The sequence below is a fragment of the Cyprinodon tularosa genome, unplaced genomic scaffold, assembly GCF_016077235.1.
Source record: "Cyprinodon tularosa strain WSP-4 unplaced genomic scaffold, ASM1607723v1 ctg333, whole genome shotgun sequence".
Taxonomy (NCBI): Eukaryota; Metazoa; Chordata; class Actinopteri; order Cyprinodontiformes; family Cyprinodontidae; genus Cyprinodon; species Cyprinodon tularosa.
In genome coordinates, this window is record NW_024039045.1 from 98968 (window position 1) to 118517 (window position 19550).

The 19550-nt window shown below is 36.3% G+C and overlaps 1 protein-coding gene across 2 annotated transcripts in view; it reads left to right on the forward strand.

Annotated features, from left to right (window-relative positions):
- Window positions 1-18406, forward strand: part of mgll (monoglyceride lipase) — a 44488-nt gene extending 26082 nt beyond the window's left edge. For both annotated transcript variants that reach the window (XM_038294040.1, XM_038294039.1), the window contains 4 exons: window positions 7228-7338; window positions 7632-7721; window positions 12320-12535; window positions 15550-18406. In XM_038294040.1, coding sequence (XP_038149968.1) covers window positions 7228-7338; window positions 7632-7721; window positions 12320-12535; window positions 15550-15681 — 549 coding nt within the window. In that variant the 3' untranslated portion in view covers window positions 15682-18406. The remainder of the gene's footprint in view (window positions 1-7227; window positions 7339-7631; window positions 7722-12319; window positions 12536-15549) is intronic.
- Window positions 18407-19550: the final 1144 nt, after the last annotated feature.

Below are 19550 nucleotides of genomic sequence, written 5' to 3' on the forward strand. Positions count from 1 at the left end.
TTCGAAGTCCTTGAAAATAAGGAGACCGGAAGAGTTTTGGCTGTGAATTCGACCAGGTCTACCTTTCGGCGGGTTTTACCGCAGTATGCGCTGTTGCTTAACAACCGTGAAAGTTGACACACAAAGCAGGAAAAGATGAATACAGAAGTTTTCAAAACTGTTTATTTCTTTTTTATTGTGAAGTGAACAAAGACTACACTCACAAGAATCCAGAATGGAATAAAGGTTCCAACCACCGGGAGCAGGAACAAATAAAATCAAATGTAATGATAGAAACCTTAGTCAGTTAAATAACCTGCTGCTGTCATTCTGCACATCTCTGATGTTGCTGCTATTTTCAAATATCCATTACTGTAAAAATGTCCATAGCTGCATATTGGTTATTTATTCTCCAGTTTAATATTGTTAAAACACTTTACAATATTTTATTGTTTATATTTTAACTCTTCCCTATCATGTTATTCTTATACATTTTTCTAAGGTCCACATTTGTGTGACCATTTTCAATAATCTTTCTGCTGCTTTAAATTTGCCCATTGTGGGACAATAAAGGGATTTTCTATTCTATTCTATAAAAGGAGTAGAAATATATAAGTAAATCTAAACAATGTATTTATAAGATATATCTGCAAAATCTCTAATATTCAACAACAAAAAATACGTAGTTAAGCATATTGTGCAAAACAGCAATAAAAAGATAAAAATCCTATCAGATTTATAGTTCCCACCCTGCAGATATATTAGAATCTGTCCTTAAATTCCAGCCAAACCCATTTACACAGTAACAGATAAAAACCTTTAGATAAATCAAACATTACCGCCACATATCTGACTCTATAACCATTAAAACAACTATTTTCATTCATTTCAGACGGAACTATTCACAGACTGGATTATATTAAACTGAACTTCCAATTTTCACCACTGTTCGGCGCCAAGTAACCTTTCCTCTGATCACAGCTTGCTTGGTCTCGCAATGAATCCTGGGATATCCAAGAATACCGAGGATACATCGGACCCGTCGTTCAAATCGGGCAAAAAGAAGGACGCATTTTAAGGCCGCATAACGAGGACTCTTGGAATCCGACCAGACCTCGGCGCCGCGCTATGACGTAATCGGCCTTCGAATCCGGTCTTCTAAGGATGCGTCCTAGGTTTTCGAACAGAGCAAAAGAGTAACCAGTGAAAACAGGGCTATAACCAAGGAGAAAACTATAGGATAAGAGAAGGGACTAGAGATAACTGAAGCCATGGAAAACATTACCTGAGGATAATAGAAAGAATAACTAAAACTAGACCAAGGAATGAATAATAGCAAAAATGCTGAAAAGAGATAACAAGGAAGGGTGAAACTAAGAATTCAAAAAGGATATAAATCTTGACATTACAGAAAAAAAAGAAAAGAAAAAAAGCATAATTGAGAACCCAAAATGAAAACTTACACAGAACCAAAGAGTCCAGAATGGCAGATCATGACACTTTAAGCCTTTTCTGATTTATCTATAACACTATTTCCCTTTTACATGTTCTTTTTTGTTATTCTATTTTAGTAACCCCAGCTCCTGCATACATTGTGGAAATTTCTGCTTTAAGACTCCATAAATGTTAACAAACTACCAGCCAGACAGCCATAATAAAAAAAAAAAATCCTTATTGGAAGAATTTTATATAGCAAAGTTGGCCAAAAATTATTTATTATCTTGTCTCAAAACCAGGGGGGGATTTACCATTAGGCAAAACTAGGCAGTTGCCTTGGGCCCACAGTTCCTGGGGGCCCAATAAAACTCTGTTTACATGTATAGTTGATACAACTATTCTTTATTTGTGCACATTAATTATGATTTTGATAAAAATCCTTTCGCTAAAATGACATCAAAACACTTATAATATTAAGTGTGTCTCCCATTTAAACATTGCCGCACATGTTCAGAAAGATCCAAACAAACAGCAGCAAATCATTTAAAAACAAACAATGCAAAGAGCAGTGTTGCCAACTTAGCGCTTTTGACGCTATTGTTAGCGACTTTGCACACCCCTCTAGCACAGAGCAAGTACATTCGTAACCCCGCCTCCTGCCCTCCTCTATCTTGTCTGCTGTCATGATTCATGCATATTTCATTCAAATGAAAAATGGAGAACAGATAAGCAGATCATTGCTTGTCTACAAGGAAAAGAAGGAATGTGTTTTTTTATTTTTGCCGGCGCATGAGAAGTCATGCGGAGTACAAAACACAGAGAGGAAAACAACAAGAAAATGGAAAGGAAGAGAGGGACAAAACACAGAACAAATAATGTATGTTTATTCTATTAACATTTCTGTATCTGTCTGTTTTATGTGCTGTCTTTTCAATTCAGAGGACCCCCTGCCTGTCTTTGCCTAGGGCCTCAAATTTCCGGAATCCGCCCCTGCTCAAAACAATGACAAATCCTGCTTTGACTATAATAGAGTACATTTTAAGGAAATCAAAGGAGCCTGATTGTTTGTTAGAAAAGAAGTTATAGTTTTTTCGTCCAGGGAGCAGATCGGCCTTAAGCAGAACAATTCGTGTCTCTTCATATCTGCTCTTGAGTGGTGGTAGGATGGGTGGGCTGGGAAGGACATCCTCTGCAGTTATGTGGGTTAGTACCATCTGTCATGATGGAGAACAATCTCAATTTACTGGTCTGTCTACTTTCCAAGCCTCACCTATGATCAAGAGATTTAGATCATGAGCAAAGGAATTGGATCTTGGACAGAAGCCACTGAAATGTGCTTCATCTGTAGTGAAGCACATTTCCGTCCAAGAGATAAAGTGAGGAGTTCCGTCAAGAGGAACAATGAACCGTCTTTATCCGAACAGGATTCCTTTAGGTAATATGCCAAACAAAAATTGCATTCTGTCTACTGTTGTCAGAAAAGCGATTGTGGCTTTCAACATCCCTTGATTTTTGTGTCTGAGTTATTTTGGCTCTAGACGTTCAGGGTTTAAAGAAACATCCAGGAATACTGCTTCTTTATTTGGATTAAAATGAAAACTTTTGGTGAGATCATAGATGAAGGCAGAGCATTTTTAGACATTAAAGGGTGTAAATATCAGAACTAAGCTGAAGATATGATTCCCTAAGGTTTATTTCTGTTTCTCTTGTTCTCCCTACATTTGCTCCATCATCTTAGTCTTTCATCTCATTGGTTTCCTTTGGTTCTCAGCAGATATCCGACTCTGAATCTACTAACTTTAATCTGTCAGATTCTTCTTCCATTATCTATCATCCTCCTTCATCTCACATTGTTTTGATTTCCATTCCTTTCTTTTTCCATCCCTTAAAAGCAACAAAACCCCCGGCTGAGAGTTACGGAAACCGAGCCCATGCATAGCGTCGTGTTTTCATAGGCCCTGGTCTCCAGCTTCCCAGCATTGCAGCAATGCTTCCTGTTGCCATTAGCCTGTTCCTCTGCTCCTCTTTGTGTACACGAATCTGTTTAAAAAGAGCCTCCAATGACGTAAAAACTACAAGACAATGAGCCATCTGTAGATTCAACTATGTCTGCTAAGATTGTAATGAAGATTTCAGGATCCAGACACGTTGTCACCAAAAAACTACATAAGCGCGTTCCTTTTTCATCAGATTTAGGGGAAAAAACACTTAGTTACTCTGTTATTGTCATATTATTTTGAAATTTAATTCTGGATGATAGTAATTAAGTGTTCATGAAACCAGACATGTTTCTTAATTGTTGGTTGCATGGGGAAGGGAGGGTCTTTGTATCTTAACCGTTCTAAGGACCTTAAGCTTATTATGTTATCAATCCCTGGAGAGCTCCAGATTTCAGATCCTGAGCTTTAGCATGTCAGGACTATGAGCTTGACACTGTAACACAGCTTAAGCTCATAAATAACTCCCATATACAGTAGGTATTTCTCCATGTTCCCTCTCTAAGCTGGCACTAAGGAATCTAATTTGTTTTTGTATGAGCTCATAAGAACATTCCAGCATGTGCTTGCAAGCTGAGTTTCTTCTTTTCTCTACATGCAAAAGTTGTTCCTCTCCAGCAGAAATTAATTTATTCTACTTCCCAAGTACCTTATATTTATGTAAAGGCTTATCACAGTTTATTGCCTGTTTACTAATTTTTTCCCCTATTTAGATTTATATGCATCTCCTTGGATGACGACCTGCATACTGCAATTTAAGTACAGCTGTACACCCTTTAATTGTTTCTATTATTCATGAAAAATCAGCCATTTGAAACTTGACAACTACTATTGAAAAATGAGCTCAGAAAAGCCTTTAAATTATAGAAAATTGCTGTTTTCTGTTAAATCCCAGCTATCATAACAAGACTTTTTCTATTGTTATATAAAGTCTTTTTTTTTCTTAGATAGTTTTACTTGTAATATTCTGCATATTTATTGTGGAGAATTCATTAATGTTATTTAGATTTATTTCAGAAATGTCTTGGTAATGATATATCTATCGTTTGTTTTTTCTTAAAACCACAGCTTATTACCAGAACGTTAGAATTTTTGATGCTATTTATTTTTCCCAACCATCCATTCATCCTTCTTAAACTGTGCTAACATACTTGAAATGGAAAAAATTATCACGTTGTGTAGATTTGGTCTTTTTTTTAATCAAGGGTTAAATAGATCCTTGCCCACCTAGTGCCTGCAGATTTCTCTCTGATCCACTAAAGGAGTTTTGAATTTTGTTAATATTATTATCTTATTAGTTGTTTTATAAGTAAATAAAGTAGGAGAGAAAATTCTTTATATAATTAGCTTATTGGCTGTATTTTAATCCTGAGTAGAATAGCTGTGAACTGCATTGCCTGTCTGCATATTAGCTCATCAGGCAGTTTTTTAGTTTTTTACAGTTTATTTCGATCAAGTTTCAGAGAGCAGCAGGACAATAACAGCATTCATCAATCCACCCAAAGTTCAGAGGAAGAGACTGTAAGAAGAACATCAGTCATCAGTGTCTCATAAAGCTTCAGTCTCAATCCTTTATTTGTTGCTTTTCCCATCTATACATAGACCACTGATCAAAAAAACAACTTGTTCACTTAAAAAAAAATAGAAGAGTCACATATTTCAGGTGTTACATAAGCTTAAGATATATTTACACTCTGGGTTTTGACTGATAATTCAGGTTAGGACAAAGGGTTCAAGTTTACACACAAAAGTTTTACTGTCCGTGTGAGGAGGGGTATAGAAGAACTAAAACTCAGAATGTGTGTCTGTTTGCAAGCCTACATGTCTTTTTTCTTGTTCTGTCTTCCTGTTGTGCTCCTTTTCATGGAAGGGAGCTGCCAGAGGCCCCAAGATGATGGATATTCACCCAGCTTACAAAGAGTGCTCAGATAAACAAAGGTGGAGCTAATTAGTTCCTAAAGCAAGAGAGAGACAGACAGGAAGGCAGCTTTCGCCACACAGGATGCCGGTGCGAGTCTGTATGTCCACCACTTGTTGCACACAGGAAGTCGACCAAAGATAATTGATGGACACAGAGATGCTAATACAGGAAATATCTGCACGGCTGTCAGACGTTAGCAAACTTGAAGCAGTGTGTGCTTCGCCCTCAGGGCTTCATATTTATGTATCCCTCCCAGTGTGACGGTTGGAAACTCACACCCACATAAAAACAAAAGATTGGATTGTTTTACGTTGATCAGTACCTCCTGGTATTTTTCCCAATGCTGCATGCATCAGACGCTCCTTTGGTGGGACCTACCCACTGCTGTCATAGTAGGGAAGACTCTCCCTACCTGGTGTTACAACTGGATCATCATATCACTATGCATCTATCACCTGTTGAACTTTCCTATTTTTCTGTTGTCATAACAACATGCTGTTGTCCCTTATATCAGTTTACCAGTACCAATAAGAATGTATCTTTAGCACATTTAATATTTAGGTATAATATGCAGGGGTTTTTCTTCATTCTATGGATAATCCAGGTAAAATATTAATTAGGTGAAAATATGTATGCATCTTTTAGTTATTGCACTTGTAAACACTTTTTTTAATGGGAAGTGATCTTGGATAGCTCTTTATTCAAGTATGTTTTTATTTAGTGACCTTGAAGGGTTTCTCCACATAAACAGCATTTTCCCATGCCACAGATTCCCTATCTGATTCAAATTTATTTAAACCACTGTGTTAGTTTATGGTTAAAAATTAAAACTGGTCCCAAATAAGTCAGCTAGATTTTTATTTCTACTTCTTACTTTTGCTCTTTTTTTTTGCAATTGTTTCTACTACTTACAACTTAAAAAAAAAGACTTGTTTTATTTAAGCTAATTTGTTCTGGCTTATTGGTATTTGGAAAAAAAATCAAAACAACTTGTTTTATCTAGATAATAAATTTCTCTGTGGTTGGACTGGTGGTGGTGCTGCACCAACTGGTTGTTCGCCACATTCAAAAATAAATAGTTTTTCAAGAGGATGCAATGTTAAATTTGAGAATGTTACCATTAGTTATAAAATTAAGGAAATTAAGTATAAGGAAGTTATACAAAATTGTAGAAAAAGTTCCTTTAATAAGGTAGTGCAGTAACCAGTATAAGGTTTAAAGCTTAATACTTTTCCATGCATTACCTTCACTTTTATACTTTAAGTAGTTATAAAAATTGTATTTTACTTGAGTAGCTTAAGTTGATACTCTTAACTTCTACAAAAGTGTTTTTAAACAGTAGGGTTCATACTTCTACTTGAGTAATAAACATGAACACTTTTGAGACCTCTCCCTGTGGATCACTATGGGCCTAAAGCTTTAGAAGTAGGTTTATAACATTTCCAGACTGATAGATTTCAATGGATTTATCATGTTGTTGAATTTCTTTAATAATGAAATGTTAAGATTTTTTGCCTACTTCATTTAGTCAGATTCTGATTAAAATATTTCTTGAATCTACAATTTCAGCAAACCTCATGCAGGTTAACCAAACTCAAGTGATAGTTAATTTAAAAAAGAGCAAATTTCCCATACAGCCAGATTACTGCATAACTCTCTCCATTATTCAATTAAATACTCATTTTAAAAGCTGGTTGCTTCTTTGTTTAGATTATTCTTTTCCCACTGATTGCATTAATAACATTTATTACTGGAAACATTAAATATGACAATAAAAATGTTTATTAAATAAACATAAAACAAAGGATAACAAAGTTTAATTCCAGCCTTTAGAACAAAAAAGAAATAAAGTAAACTGTGGAATTAAAAGTTTTTATGTGTCCTTCTTCTTAGGGCGGTGCGATCTCCATCCTCTCTGCCTGTGAAAGACCTGGTGAGTTTGCTGGAGTGGTTCTGATAGCTCCAATGGTCCAGATGAACCCAGAGTCAGCGACACCCTTCAAGGTAACCAATAAGATTTAAGTTGTCACTCCCTTAATTCTTGCAATAATCTAAAAGTAAACTTTTGGAAGCCAAACATCAAATAAAAATCCCAAGTAGGACAGGGAAAGTTTGCTTTTCCCAACATGTTTGTTTTGGTAAAAACAAATATGCATGTTTAATGTTAAAATAAACACTTGGATAATAAAATAAAAAATGTGAAAATGTTCAGACAAAAAAAGAACTCATGTTGAAGATGTTAAAATGTGAAAATAAACAAATTCTCAGCAGACTTGTGTTGTTTTTTTCTCCCCAAGATTTTTGTGGCGAAGCTTTTAAACCACATGCTGCCAAGCCTCACTCTGGGATCCATTGAGTCCAAATGGGTCTCACGGGACCAGAAGCAGGTGAGAGACAGTTGTCGGCCATTGTGAATCTGGGTTTTACTCTGATGCTGATGTAACTGACCCGTCAGGCACGGATGTGTCGGTGTCTCAGGGGGAAAATGTGTCCATTGTTTGTTCATCTGAAGTCGAGCATTTTCTGAACAATCCCAGGATGAAAACCACACCTGTTTGGGAACAACAAACAAGTGTGTCTCCATCTTAAATAGCTAACTTAAACCTGTAGGTTAACCACAGGCTAGCCGAATACGACCATGCAGACACGTTCAGTAGCATATTTGTGCAGCTTCATGCATGTCTCTCTGTGGTTGTCTGTGCACCTCAGCAGGGCCCACATCCTGCTAATTCTGCCGCCCACATTAGGATAGAGGAAGTTTATTTTTAATCTTCTTGCTACAGCATTAGATGGCTTTAACATATATGAATGATAGAGATGTAAAACTTAATTGTTTGGGTTTAAAAATAACACTAGTAAACATATTGAAAGAGAGCTTTGAAAAAAAAGATTTCAATGTTAGAAATAAACAGAAATCCTAAATTCTGTTGTGAAATATGCATGAATAAATTAAAAATAGAGAGTCAACCATATATATTTAATGTAGCTGCTGGTTCTATTTGCAAGATTAGTTTCTTTATGCTTTTTACTATTTGAATCCAAATTTAACTAAATCTTGCTTTACTTCTCCAGTTGTTTCATAATGATTTCTGATTCATTCATGCATCATTTTGAAGAGCTTAATCTTGAAGACAAAACCCATTTTAAAAGATTATACCAAGCAAAACCCTAACTACTAACCCGTCTGAAGGAACATCTAAAGCTAAGCTCATCATTTGACAATATAAGCATTTCAAACTTTTCCTTTTTACATTATTCTGATATAATCTCCTCTGGATTTATACTATTTATAAATCCACAATTTATGTAGTTTTTGTTTGTATCCAACTTAAACTATAGCATATTTCCCTTTGGTTTAGATGACAGAGAAAGATGTGCTTCCATAGAAACTAGTGCTACTGCATCACCTTATAGGGAAAGTAGCTTGACACTGCAGAATACTGTGAAGCCCCTTAATATACAAACTGTATTTCGAACCAGAGTTCATAAATGATAGACATCAAAGACCCAACAGGACATGATCTGACACATTTAAATTTGCTCCAGTTTGGACCCATAAAACATGTGTTCTTAACACATATGACACAATAGGAAATCAGCTTATAATTCATTCCCCCACGCATCTCAGTTTATTTATGCAAAATGACTGTTTGTCTCAGTAAAAAGCCATGCAGAGAAAAAACGCTATGATTGGAAAGTCTCTCCTCTTATCAAATGATCAACTTCTGCTTTACTATCACTTTAAGGGGCCTTAATTCATTATTTCACATAGTTGGACATAAAAAAGTCACAAAGAGGCATTTAAAATGATCTATGATGAAGAAGGAAAACATGACCAGATGTGAGCAGCAGAAAAACACATCATTTCTACATTAGTTCTGTCTATTACAAAACATAATTAGGATACTGTTACAGTGAATGGATGTGTAGAAATCTTCTGAGGAAACCTTGCCTTGTATTTTGGGTCATTTTAAAATTATAGCACAATGATGGAAGAGGTCAGATATCTATTTAGACACCTAAACAGCTGTAAATCCCAGTAAATAGAAAGCTGTGCTACTAAAGCTCCAAATAGTCACAAAAGATACAAATCTGAAGACGAACAACAGATAGTTGGTCAATAATATCTCTAACATCCATGTAGGGAACTTCTCTAGCATCGGAAAATCTAATACCATGTTAGTGTTGGATATTCAATAATGTTCATCCCCTCTGAGCTGACTTGGTTTCTGTAAACATCTAAAGTCAAAAGACTGATGAAACTATTCATCTTTACTAAATTACTAATCATGAAGTATCCCTAAAGGATCTCACCTCTACGAAAACCAAGAATTTATCCTTTAAGATGTAATTTGACTGGAGCTTTTAAATTAGATTTGTTGATCCACCATTTCTCTTACTCTTATTTTGAATTTTATGACTTGTGGGGCATAAAATCGTTTTCTGTTTAGAGTTGGTCACAGCTGTGTGTACTCAGAAACTAAACACTCACGTGTTTAACTTACCACATCAGATTAGAAGCATTAATTAGAAAAAGACTTTGACTATTTGAGGGTCTGATTTGGCTAACAAAAAAAAAACTCCTTTCTTGTTTTTTGGTCACCAATCCTTCCACCTGTTTTCTATCTTCCAGATTTTTCTTTAAGCTTTAATTTTTATGCACATTTCTTCCCAGAGCACCGCATATTCTCAGCTTGAAAAAATGTTTTCCTCCTCAATATAAATAGTTTGTTTAAACATTCTTTGTTTAAAAGTTCTGCTAGGCAATCAAGTGGAGCTGCTTGTCTAAAATGTAACTATTTGAAAGGACAATGTGCAGCTTTCTGTGTTTTGCTTTTTTGTGTGTATTTAGTTTGTTCAAAAAGGTTTCAGAAAGTAAACTAATCCAAATATTAGTAAAAGGAATGAGATTCTCACTGTAAACACAGTTAATCTACTTCCATGGACTCATCATCTTCTTTGCTTCTAAAATATTTTAAGATAAATACAATCAAACTTTTGTTTTATAATGTTGATAGCAGAAACTACAGATGGAACACGCTCTATATTTAGTCGTTTTTAAGGAAGTTATTTGCACTAAATGTTTTACATTCTTCAACGCTAGGATTCCAACATTCTAATACACTGATAAAAATCTGGTGTACCATTTACGTAGAACAGCTAGGAAATGTTTTCCACATAGCAATTTAAATCAATAAAATGTTACTACCAAGTTTCTTTTATAAACCAAAGATGTGCTTCTGTTTTGCTAGTAAATTTTACACAGAGACATACAACCATGCACACAAGGAGAATCTAAAGAAGCCAATTAATTTAACAGTCATGGTTCTGGACTGTGACCCGGAGAGAACGTACGTACGCATGGGAAGAACATGCAGATAGACCCTGGAGCAGGGATCTAACCCTGAACCTTTCCTGCTGCAAGGCAAAAGTGCTACACACTGCACCACAAAGAAACAGTATTTTCTATATCTGACCTAAACATGTTAAAGGAATAGTACACCCAAAACATGATTAGCCTTCATTTTCTACTCACCCCCATGCTGAACAACACTCTGGAGTACTTTTTTGATATGTCAAATGCATCTGGAGATCTGGGAGGCTTCTTGCTGTCTGCTGACATTCAAATAATGGAGGTCTATGGTGCCCAAGGCAGAAAGGTCCATAAAAGTCCACAAAAAACGTTTCAATATTCCTCCATACTGCTCGTCCAATGTATTCCAAGTGTCCTGAGTGGGTAGCATCCAGAATTTACTCGAAACGAAGTCATTTAGAATGTTTTTAGAGCATAAACAGTAGTGTATAGGATTTCCTGAAAGCGCGTTCACGACACTACGGAAACCGCGGCAGACCAAACCAGATGAAAGTGCGCATTCAGCTCGGCAAAGAACTCATGCTCTTCCTCAACACTGAAGTCCTCAGACATTTTTCTTTCGTTGTTTCTTTCTTTGCACAGGTAAACAGCACATTTCTTCTTCTACGCTTGCATTATCGGCAGAGCAGACGCTGAATGCGCACTTTCATCTGGTTTGGTCTGCCGGCTTCCGTAGCGTTGTGAACGCGCAGGTGCGCGCTTTCAGGAAATCCTATACACTACTGTTTATGCTCTAAAGACATTCTAAATGACTTCGTTTCGAGTAAATTATGGACGCTACCCACTCAGGACACTTGGAATACATTGGACAAGCAGTATGGAGGAATATTGACTCGTTTTTTATGGACCTTTCTGCCTCAGGCGCAATAGACCTCCATTATTTGAATGCCAGCAGACAGCAAGAAGCCTCCCAGATCTCCAGATGCATTTGAGATATCAAAAAAGTACTCCAGAGTGTTGTTCAGCATGGGGGTGAGTAGAAAATGAAGGCTAATCATGTTTTGGGTGTACTATTCCTTTAATGCAAGGAAAAAGCACCAACTTTATTCCTAATATCCAAGTATCATCTGTTAAGTTGGGAACTTATTTAAATAGTTTTGTTAATATTATTTGGATTAGATTAAATACATGTACTTACATAGATATAGATTTACAGATTAAGTCTAAGTAACATAAATAAAAGGCAACATTTTGAGTAAAATTCTACATAAAAACTGAGGTAATATTTACAGGTCCAAAAAGTCCCTTTTTTCACTATAGATAGTCGTACTATCTGCTTTAGTTATCATGAGAGATTATTTTCTGGTAAAATAAAGTTTACCAAAAAAAAAAAAAAAAACATGCAGTAAAAGTAAGAAAAAGGGATTAAAGAAAACACAATTATATGATAGAGAATCTTTCAGGATTGGTTTTCTCTGCGGTGCATTCAGTAGTAACATTACATTGATAAAAATGTGCTGAACTTTTTTTTTAATCTTTAAATGACAGATTTTCTGATATATATATATATTTTTTTTTTGTTCAATTTGTTTGATCTTAACACATGGAAGAATTGCTTAGTTCTTCAGTCCTTTCTAATCATTGCTTTCTTGCCTGGATGTGTCCTGTCAGGTGGAGGCGTACGACGCTGATGAGCTGAACTACCACGGCAGGTTACGCGTGTCGTTCGGCATGCAGCTGATGGGTGCGGCGGAACGCATCGAGAGAGCGATCCCATCAATCAGCTGGCCCTTCTTACTCCTCCATGGCGATGCTGACAAGCTTTGTGACATCAGAGGCTCCAAGATGATGTATGAAAACACTGCAAGTTCAGACAAAAAACTAAAGGTAGGTATGATCTCACAATGAGTTTAACCTTTTTATGATCGGATGAAGTTGGTTTATTCAAAGTCCTTCACATCTACAACAGGACATACAACTAAAAATGAATCCTTTAAGATAAAAATGTTCTAAACACTGATATCTTTGGTGCTGAAATGAAGGAACCAACAGTTTCCGCACATTTCAGCTTTTCAGAGAACAAAAAAAAATCCTTCCTCGCTTTGATTTGTTACGTGCCTGAGTAAACTGGGTGGACAGCTTTTTATAATAATAGGAGTGTATTTATATTTCATGCCCGGCCTGCATCTGAAATGTATTTAAGCCCAAAGACACGATGGATCTTTACGGATACTGTACTCATCAAATCAGAATCCAGAGCAGGGATTTAAGAATTGCTGTGTGAGATATCTGCAGTGGATTTTGGATGAACTCTGGTTACCAGATTTATATTGTTATTGAGAAAACTAAATACACTGAAATAATCTAACCTGTTAAGAATAGTGTTTTGATTTGAAAACTAATTCTGATCATTTAAAGGCTGTTAGACTGATTTAGTAATACGATACTAGTCTGACTCCATCTTAAGGGTTTTTCACATACACTCACCGGCCACTTTATTAGGTACCCCATGCTAGTAACGGGTTGGACCCCCTTTTGCCTTCAGAACTGCCTCAATTCTTTGTGGCATAGATTCAACAAGGTGCTGGAAGCATTCCTCAGGGAGTTTGGTCCATATTGACATGATGGCATCACACAGTTGCCGCAGATTTGTCGGCTGAACATCCATGATGTGAATCTCCCGTTCCACCACATCCCAATGCAAATTAGTTTTCTTAGTTAAGATGTAAATTGTCTTGTTCCATTGGCAAAATGTCTTCTCAATTCAAGAACAAATGCAGTTATTAAAAGATTAATGACTTATCTAGATTTTTTTTTTCCAGTGTGACCTTAGTAGATCCTATTGATGCTGAATAGAAAAAGCACAAGAATGGAGTGTTGAAATATCCCGCATATAATGTTTGTCTGTATCACTGCCAAGTGGCTCAGGGTAAACCTCGTCTGCAAGATGAGGCCTGAACCAGTTTAGCACAAAGCCAGATGCTCCGACTCTCTTCTAGTCGATTTATTAGGATCCTATAATCTTTTTCAAATGCAGCTCTGAGATCCAGTTATGTAGTACAGTAGTTTTTGATGCATCACAGTTAAACATGTGTGGATTAGAATATTCCCCAATGTATTTTTATAAGTCGGTTGGAATCAGAAACCTGACTAGGTACACAGCAAAAATAGAAATCTAAAGAAGTTATGTTTAATAGAAGTAACAATGAGGAAGGTGCTGTAAACTGATGTTGAACAGATAGGACTGTCATGACAGTCCATTTTTTCATATAAGGTTCACAAGTCTAATGCTGTGCTTTATGCAACGAATAATGAAAAACATATTCTATAATTTGGAATATTTTATTTATTTATTTATTATCTGAATATTATTTTATGATTCTTTCAGACATTTAAAGGCTCTAAAACCCAAGCCTTCAACAAGTACGGGGTCTCAGAAAGTAAACTAATCCAAATATTAGTTAGAATGAGATTCTCACTGTAAACACAGTTAATCTACTTCCATGGACTCATCCTCTTCTTTGCTTCTAAAATATTTTAAGATAAATACAATCAAACTTTTGTTTTATAATGTTGATAGCAGAAACTACAGATAAAACACGCTCTAAATGTAGTAGTTTTTAAGGAAGTTATTTGCACTAAATGTTTTACATTCTTTAATGCTAGTATTCCAACATTCTAATACACTGATAAAAATCTGGAGTAACATTTACGTAGAACAGCTAGGAAATGTTTTCTACATAGCGATTTAAATCAATAAAATTCTACTACCAAGTCTCTTTTGCTATTAAATTTTACACAGAGACATACTGTACAACCCTGCACACAAGGAGAATCTAAAGAAGCCAGTTAACTTAACAGTCATGTTTGTGGACTGTGACCCGGAGAGAGCATACGTACCCATGGGAAAAACATGCAGAGAGACCCTGGAGCAGGGATCTAACCCTGAACCTTTCCTGCTGCAAGGCAACAGTGCTACACACTGCACCACAAAGAAACAATATTTTCTATTTCTGACCTAAACATGTTAATGCAAGGTAAAAGCACCAACTTTATTCCTAATATCCAAGTATCATCTGTTAAGTTGGGAAATTATTTAAATATAAATGTACTTATATAGATATAGATTTACAGATTAATTCTAAGTAACACATTAAATAAAAGGTAGCATTTTGAGTAAAATACCATCATGACAGTCTCTTTTTTCATATAAGGTTCACAAGACTAATGCTGTGCTTTATGCCACGAATAATGAAAAACATATTCTATAATTTGGAATATTTTATTTGTTACCTGACAGTTATTATCTGAATATTATTTTATGATTCTTTCAGACATTTAAAGGCTCTAAAACCCAAGCCTTTAACAAGTACGGGGTCTACATTAAAAAATATATTTCTATATTTAATTAGAAAAAAAAACAACAACTTTGCATTAAGTAGATGATTAGCAGAGTAAACGGAAGCTCAGGCCTTGTGACGGGGACCTTTGACTTTCCAAGTTTGAATGCAGATTTCAAGGGGCAACTATTGGATTTTTACAACTTAAATTACTTAAACTTCATTATGTTTTTTGAATGTAGAAAATATAAAACCCATCATGAAGCAGTGCTTTTAAAACATTTGATTTTTAATAAAAAAAAAATGGAACAAATAGGCAAGGAATAAACATCATTGTTTGTTTTATTTACAGAACAGAAAAGAAGTGTTGATTTGTGCAAAGCGGAGATTTAAGGTGTCAAGGTTTCCTAGTCTGAACTCGGTTTAGGACCGATTGAGTCTTTCTCTCTTCAGATGGCTATTACAGTACAGAATGTTCTGTCTTTTTTAATAAGAACTCCTTTTAGCTGTTTTTAGATAAATGTATATCCTTTATCTGATAAACCAAAATGTTTTCCCCAGATTTATGAAGGAGGATACCACGCTCTTCATCACGACCTCCCAGAAGTGGCCGAGTCTGTGCTGAAGGAAGTGACGAGCTGGATCACAGAGCGTCTCCCCGCGGCAAAGACGGCACAGCAGCAAGGCCTGTAGATCTCAAAGAAAAAAACAGCAAAAAACAAAATAACTCAGTCAGCGCTCCAAGGAGACTTCCAAACCTTATCCCGCCAGGCCCCGCATACTTTTTCTGAAGCCTGTGAGACGTAACAGTCTTTCCTGTCCAAGAAAGACATTTGGGCTTAATGATGGACTTTGTGTTCTCTATATGAAGGGTTTATTAATCTTCTTTAAGTGGATGATGCTAACACACACTTTGATTCTAGAAACTCAGCAGCAGTAGACAGTTTCCAAGCAGAACCTTCAATCAGGGATGTTCCTCACATGATCCAGCCGAGGGGTGTGTGTGTGTTTTTTTTTATCGTCTCCTATGCTGCTCAAGTGAAGTAGAAATAAATGTAAGCTATGGTTCTAAGTGCAATAATGAGATTTTCTTTTAGTATTTACAGACGTGGTATTTTAAATGCTATTAACAAATATAACACAATACTTACTGAGTTGAAGAGAAAGTGTTTCCTTTTCCCTCTCAAAAATTACAGGTGAAAAATTCAGAGGTCAGAACGATCAGTCTGACCACAGTTCAAGCTGACAATAGTTTAAACCGCTGATATTCCAACATAAACACTATTATTTTCCTCCGGACCTTCATTTACTTTGTTCATCCCAGTCATTTCTTTATCATCTCTTTATATTTCTAAGAAATGCTGTCAAGCCAGTCTAATAAATAGCTAAAAATCAATGCTTATAAACATTAAAAAGCCATTTTTTAGGCTTATAGATTTACAGACCCATTTAAGGCCACGGTTGACTTCATTGTTAGAGATTCATATATCATCTGTTTGGTGAATACAGACTACCTTAAAGTGTTGAAATAATTTGTAGACATAAAGCTGTAACAGGAAAGAAGCAGCAAACAGAGCAAATTACAAACATAAACTTAATTTATTGGAATTTCATGTAATAAAGCAAAATGGTTGTGAAGATGAAGGAACGTGAAAAATCTGCAGCATATTTGCACGATTCAGTCAGTCACCGCTTGGTTAAAGTACCTTTTTTGTTTTAAAAGAGCAGATCTTTTGAGGTCACTACCAGCTTTTCACATCTAAAGATTATAGATGTAGCTTTTACTTCCCAATATAGGTCTAGTTTAGACAAATAGAATGGAAACTGACTTTGACTAGGCCATTCTAACCAATAAATTGAGGTGGACCATTACACTGTAGCTCCGCCTGCCAGCTTCCCTAAATGGTGACTGGAAAAGTCCACTTGTGGCTTCTCTTATAGTCTTTCATTATTGATTTCTTCTTACTAATTTTGCAGATCAGACAACTCATAATTGTCCTGCTCACAAACTGTACCACCTGAGCTGCAGATCTCTACAGCTCTTCTAGAGCTGCTATGGGCGATATTGTATAAATTTCCTTGTTCTTGATGATGCTTAGCATCATTTTTTATTCTCCACCAGATGTGTTTTAATTTCTTACAAAGTTACAGAGAGATGGACTATTTACTATTAAAGGCATTGTTTATTTAGGAGTATCATGCTAAAGGGGGTGGAGTATCAAAGAATGCTTGGATATTATGATAAACTTGCAAGATGCTTTTAATTTAGTACTTCAAAATTTAAAATATCCAACCTTATTTGAATATAAAGAAAGTCTAGAATGATGTGTTCTATCCTGGGTTTTGAATGCTAAATAGTAGTGATTATAATCATTGTTTTAAAAATGACTTAATTGTTACCTACTTTACAGCTTTAGTTGAAGCGCTGATGGAGGCAGCCGTCTACTCTTGTTTTTCTGTCAAACAACGGTGTGGCTCCCTGAAGTCAACCATGGCCTTAAGGACCTAAGCAATAATGTCACAGCGCTTTTTACTTTTGGTAGCTCTTTAATTATAAGCCAAACAGACAAACTGCAGCGTTTCATCCTGCAGACTGTAATTAGCAGCTATTGCTACCTATTGGTTTGATGCATTCAAAATGGAGAAAACCTTTTAGAAGTCAGAGCTGTTAGCGTGGCTCCAATGTCAGCATCACAGTTAGATCCTTCTTGATATTCACAGCCAACCATTTATAGATGTCTTTTTGAAGGTTTTTATGTTCATTATCACTCTGCCTTTTTTTATGATTTTTAAATGAATGCAAAGAGTTTAGAGGACATTGTGTGCTATCCAAGGTGAATGAATGCCAGGTTGATCTGCAGCAGCAGTTTTGTTTTGTTTCACTAGTGCAGTCACCAGGGGGGATCCCTGCAAAAGTGAAAGAAAGGCAGGAATCTCTGGCTTCTGCACGCCTTTCCAACTTTCTGTCTCCTCCGGTCTGGCCATGTTTTACTGTCAGCTGCTTCTGCCTCTTGCTTTTCCCTTTCATGTTCCTCCTCTTCTCTGGGGAGGGGGTTACGAGTTCTGTCCATCACATACGCCGTTGCTCTGTTACTGATTCAGACATGTTGTCCACGTACACCCACACCATCACACACAGGGAACTATTGTAGCAGGAACAGGCTGCAGGATATACTGTGGAGATGTTTTGCCTTTAAGAGCTCCTTTTGTTCTGTGAGACATGCAACGCTTCTAAACCTGTAGTGGGTTAGCTCAGCTACACACTCCAAAAACAATGTAGAAATAGGTAGTCATTTCTTAAATTAATTGCATTTGCCCTTAATTTGAGTAGTTAAATAAGATAATTTGCAAATGGAATGAATATTTTCCTCTTGAAAAAAGATAATTTGATTTTATGCATTTGGAATAAGACAATGCAATTGTTTTTTTCTTATTTTAGATATCAATTGTATTGTTTTATTTGCTAAGTGTCTCATTTACCTCCTCAATTCAAGAAAAATGCACTTATTTTAAGAAAACATTACTTATTTAGATTTTATTTTTTGCTGTGCACCGTCCAATTTTGTGTTGTAAAATCCCCTGCTTACAGGAGATTCATTACTTGTTATCACCATGAAAGTGGACTCAGGAAAAAGTGCAAAATAGGAAGTGTTCGCTTCTATCTTTATTATCACAGGCAGAAGATTTATTCCCAACCTGCTTTCCCCATGAGTGCGGATATAGATAGAAATCTAATGTATTCCTGATTCCCAGCAGGACTCAGACCCTTAACCCCAACCAGAACTGTTTGCACTTCAAACACAATCTCCTCCTGATTAGGCAGCAGCAGACCCAGCAGCACACAAAGCCTTCCCGCTCTCCACTTGTATTCCAACTCCTAATGGCTCTGCTGCTGCACGGCATCAGCACCATGGCCACAGCTCACACGGTAATTTAAACAAAAAAAATAATAAAACCTCTACCTGACAGACTGCATGAGTGGATATTACTCTCTGTTGTTTGCTTCGAGGATGGAGAGAGAGATGCAGCGAGAGGAAGGAAGCTGACAGTAACCATGGCAGCACTTTCTGTTGTTTTTTTTGTGTGTGTGAAATCACTCAGTAAAAATAAATATCCTCTTTAATTTTGTGGAGGGTCTGGAGAGGGTCTCGGAGCTTGTTGTCCATTTGCTGCTCTGAGGATTCCCTGTTTGTGTGAGTGTTGAGATAAGAGTCTAAAGCATCATCAGCTCACAGTGAATACCAGGAGCTGTGTGCACTGAATCCTAAACAGCACCCTTGGACACCATTTGCGTCTCAAATGAGAAGCGTTGTTTGGACATTGTGTGGTTTTTATTTCCTTTCGTCACATACACTGGCAGATTTTATCCTTACCCATTCCATGTCTGTTGAATAGTGGAAGAAATAAGGGGAAATTCGCCACTTTTCTGCAAGATTTTGTTCCTTTTTTTCCTAACAATGCACAATTTCTGACTTCACACTTTTAAATCTTTGTTTTGTGGTCAGACTGCCTACACAAAGACAGCCATGCGGAAATGTTCAGTTAATAACTGATAATCCTTA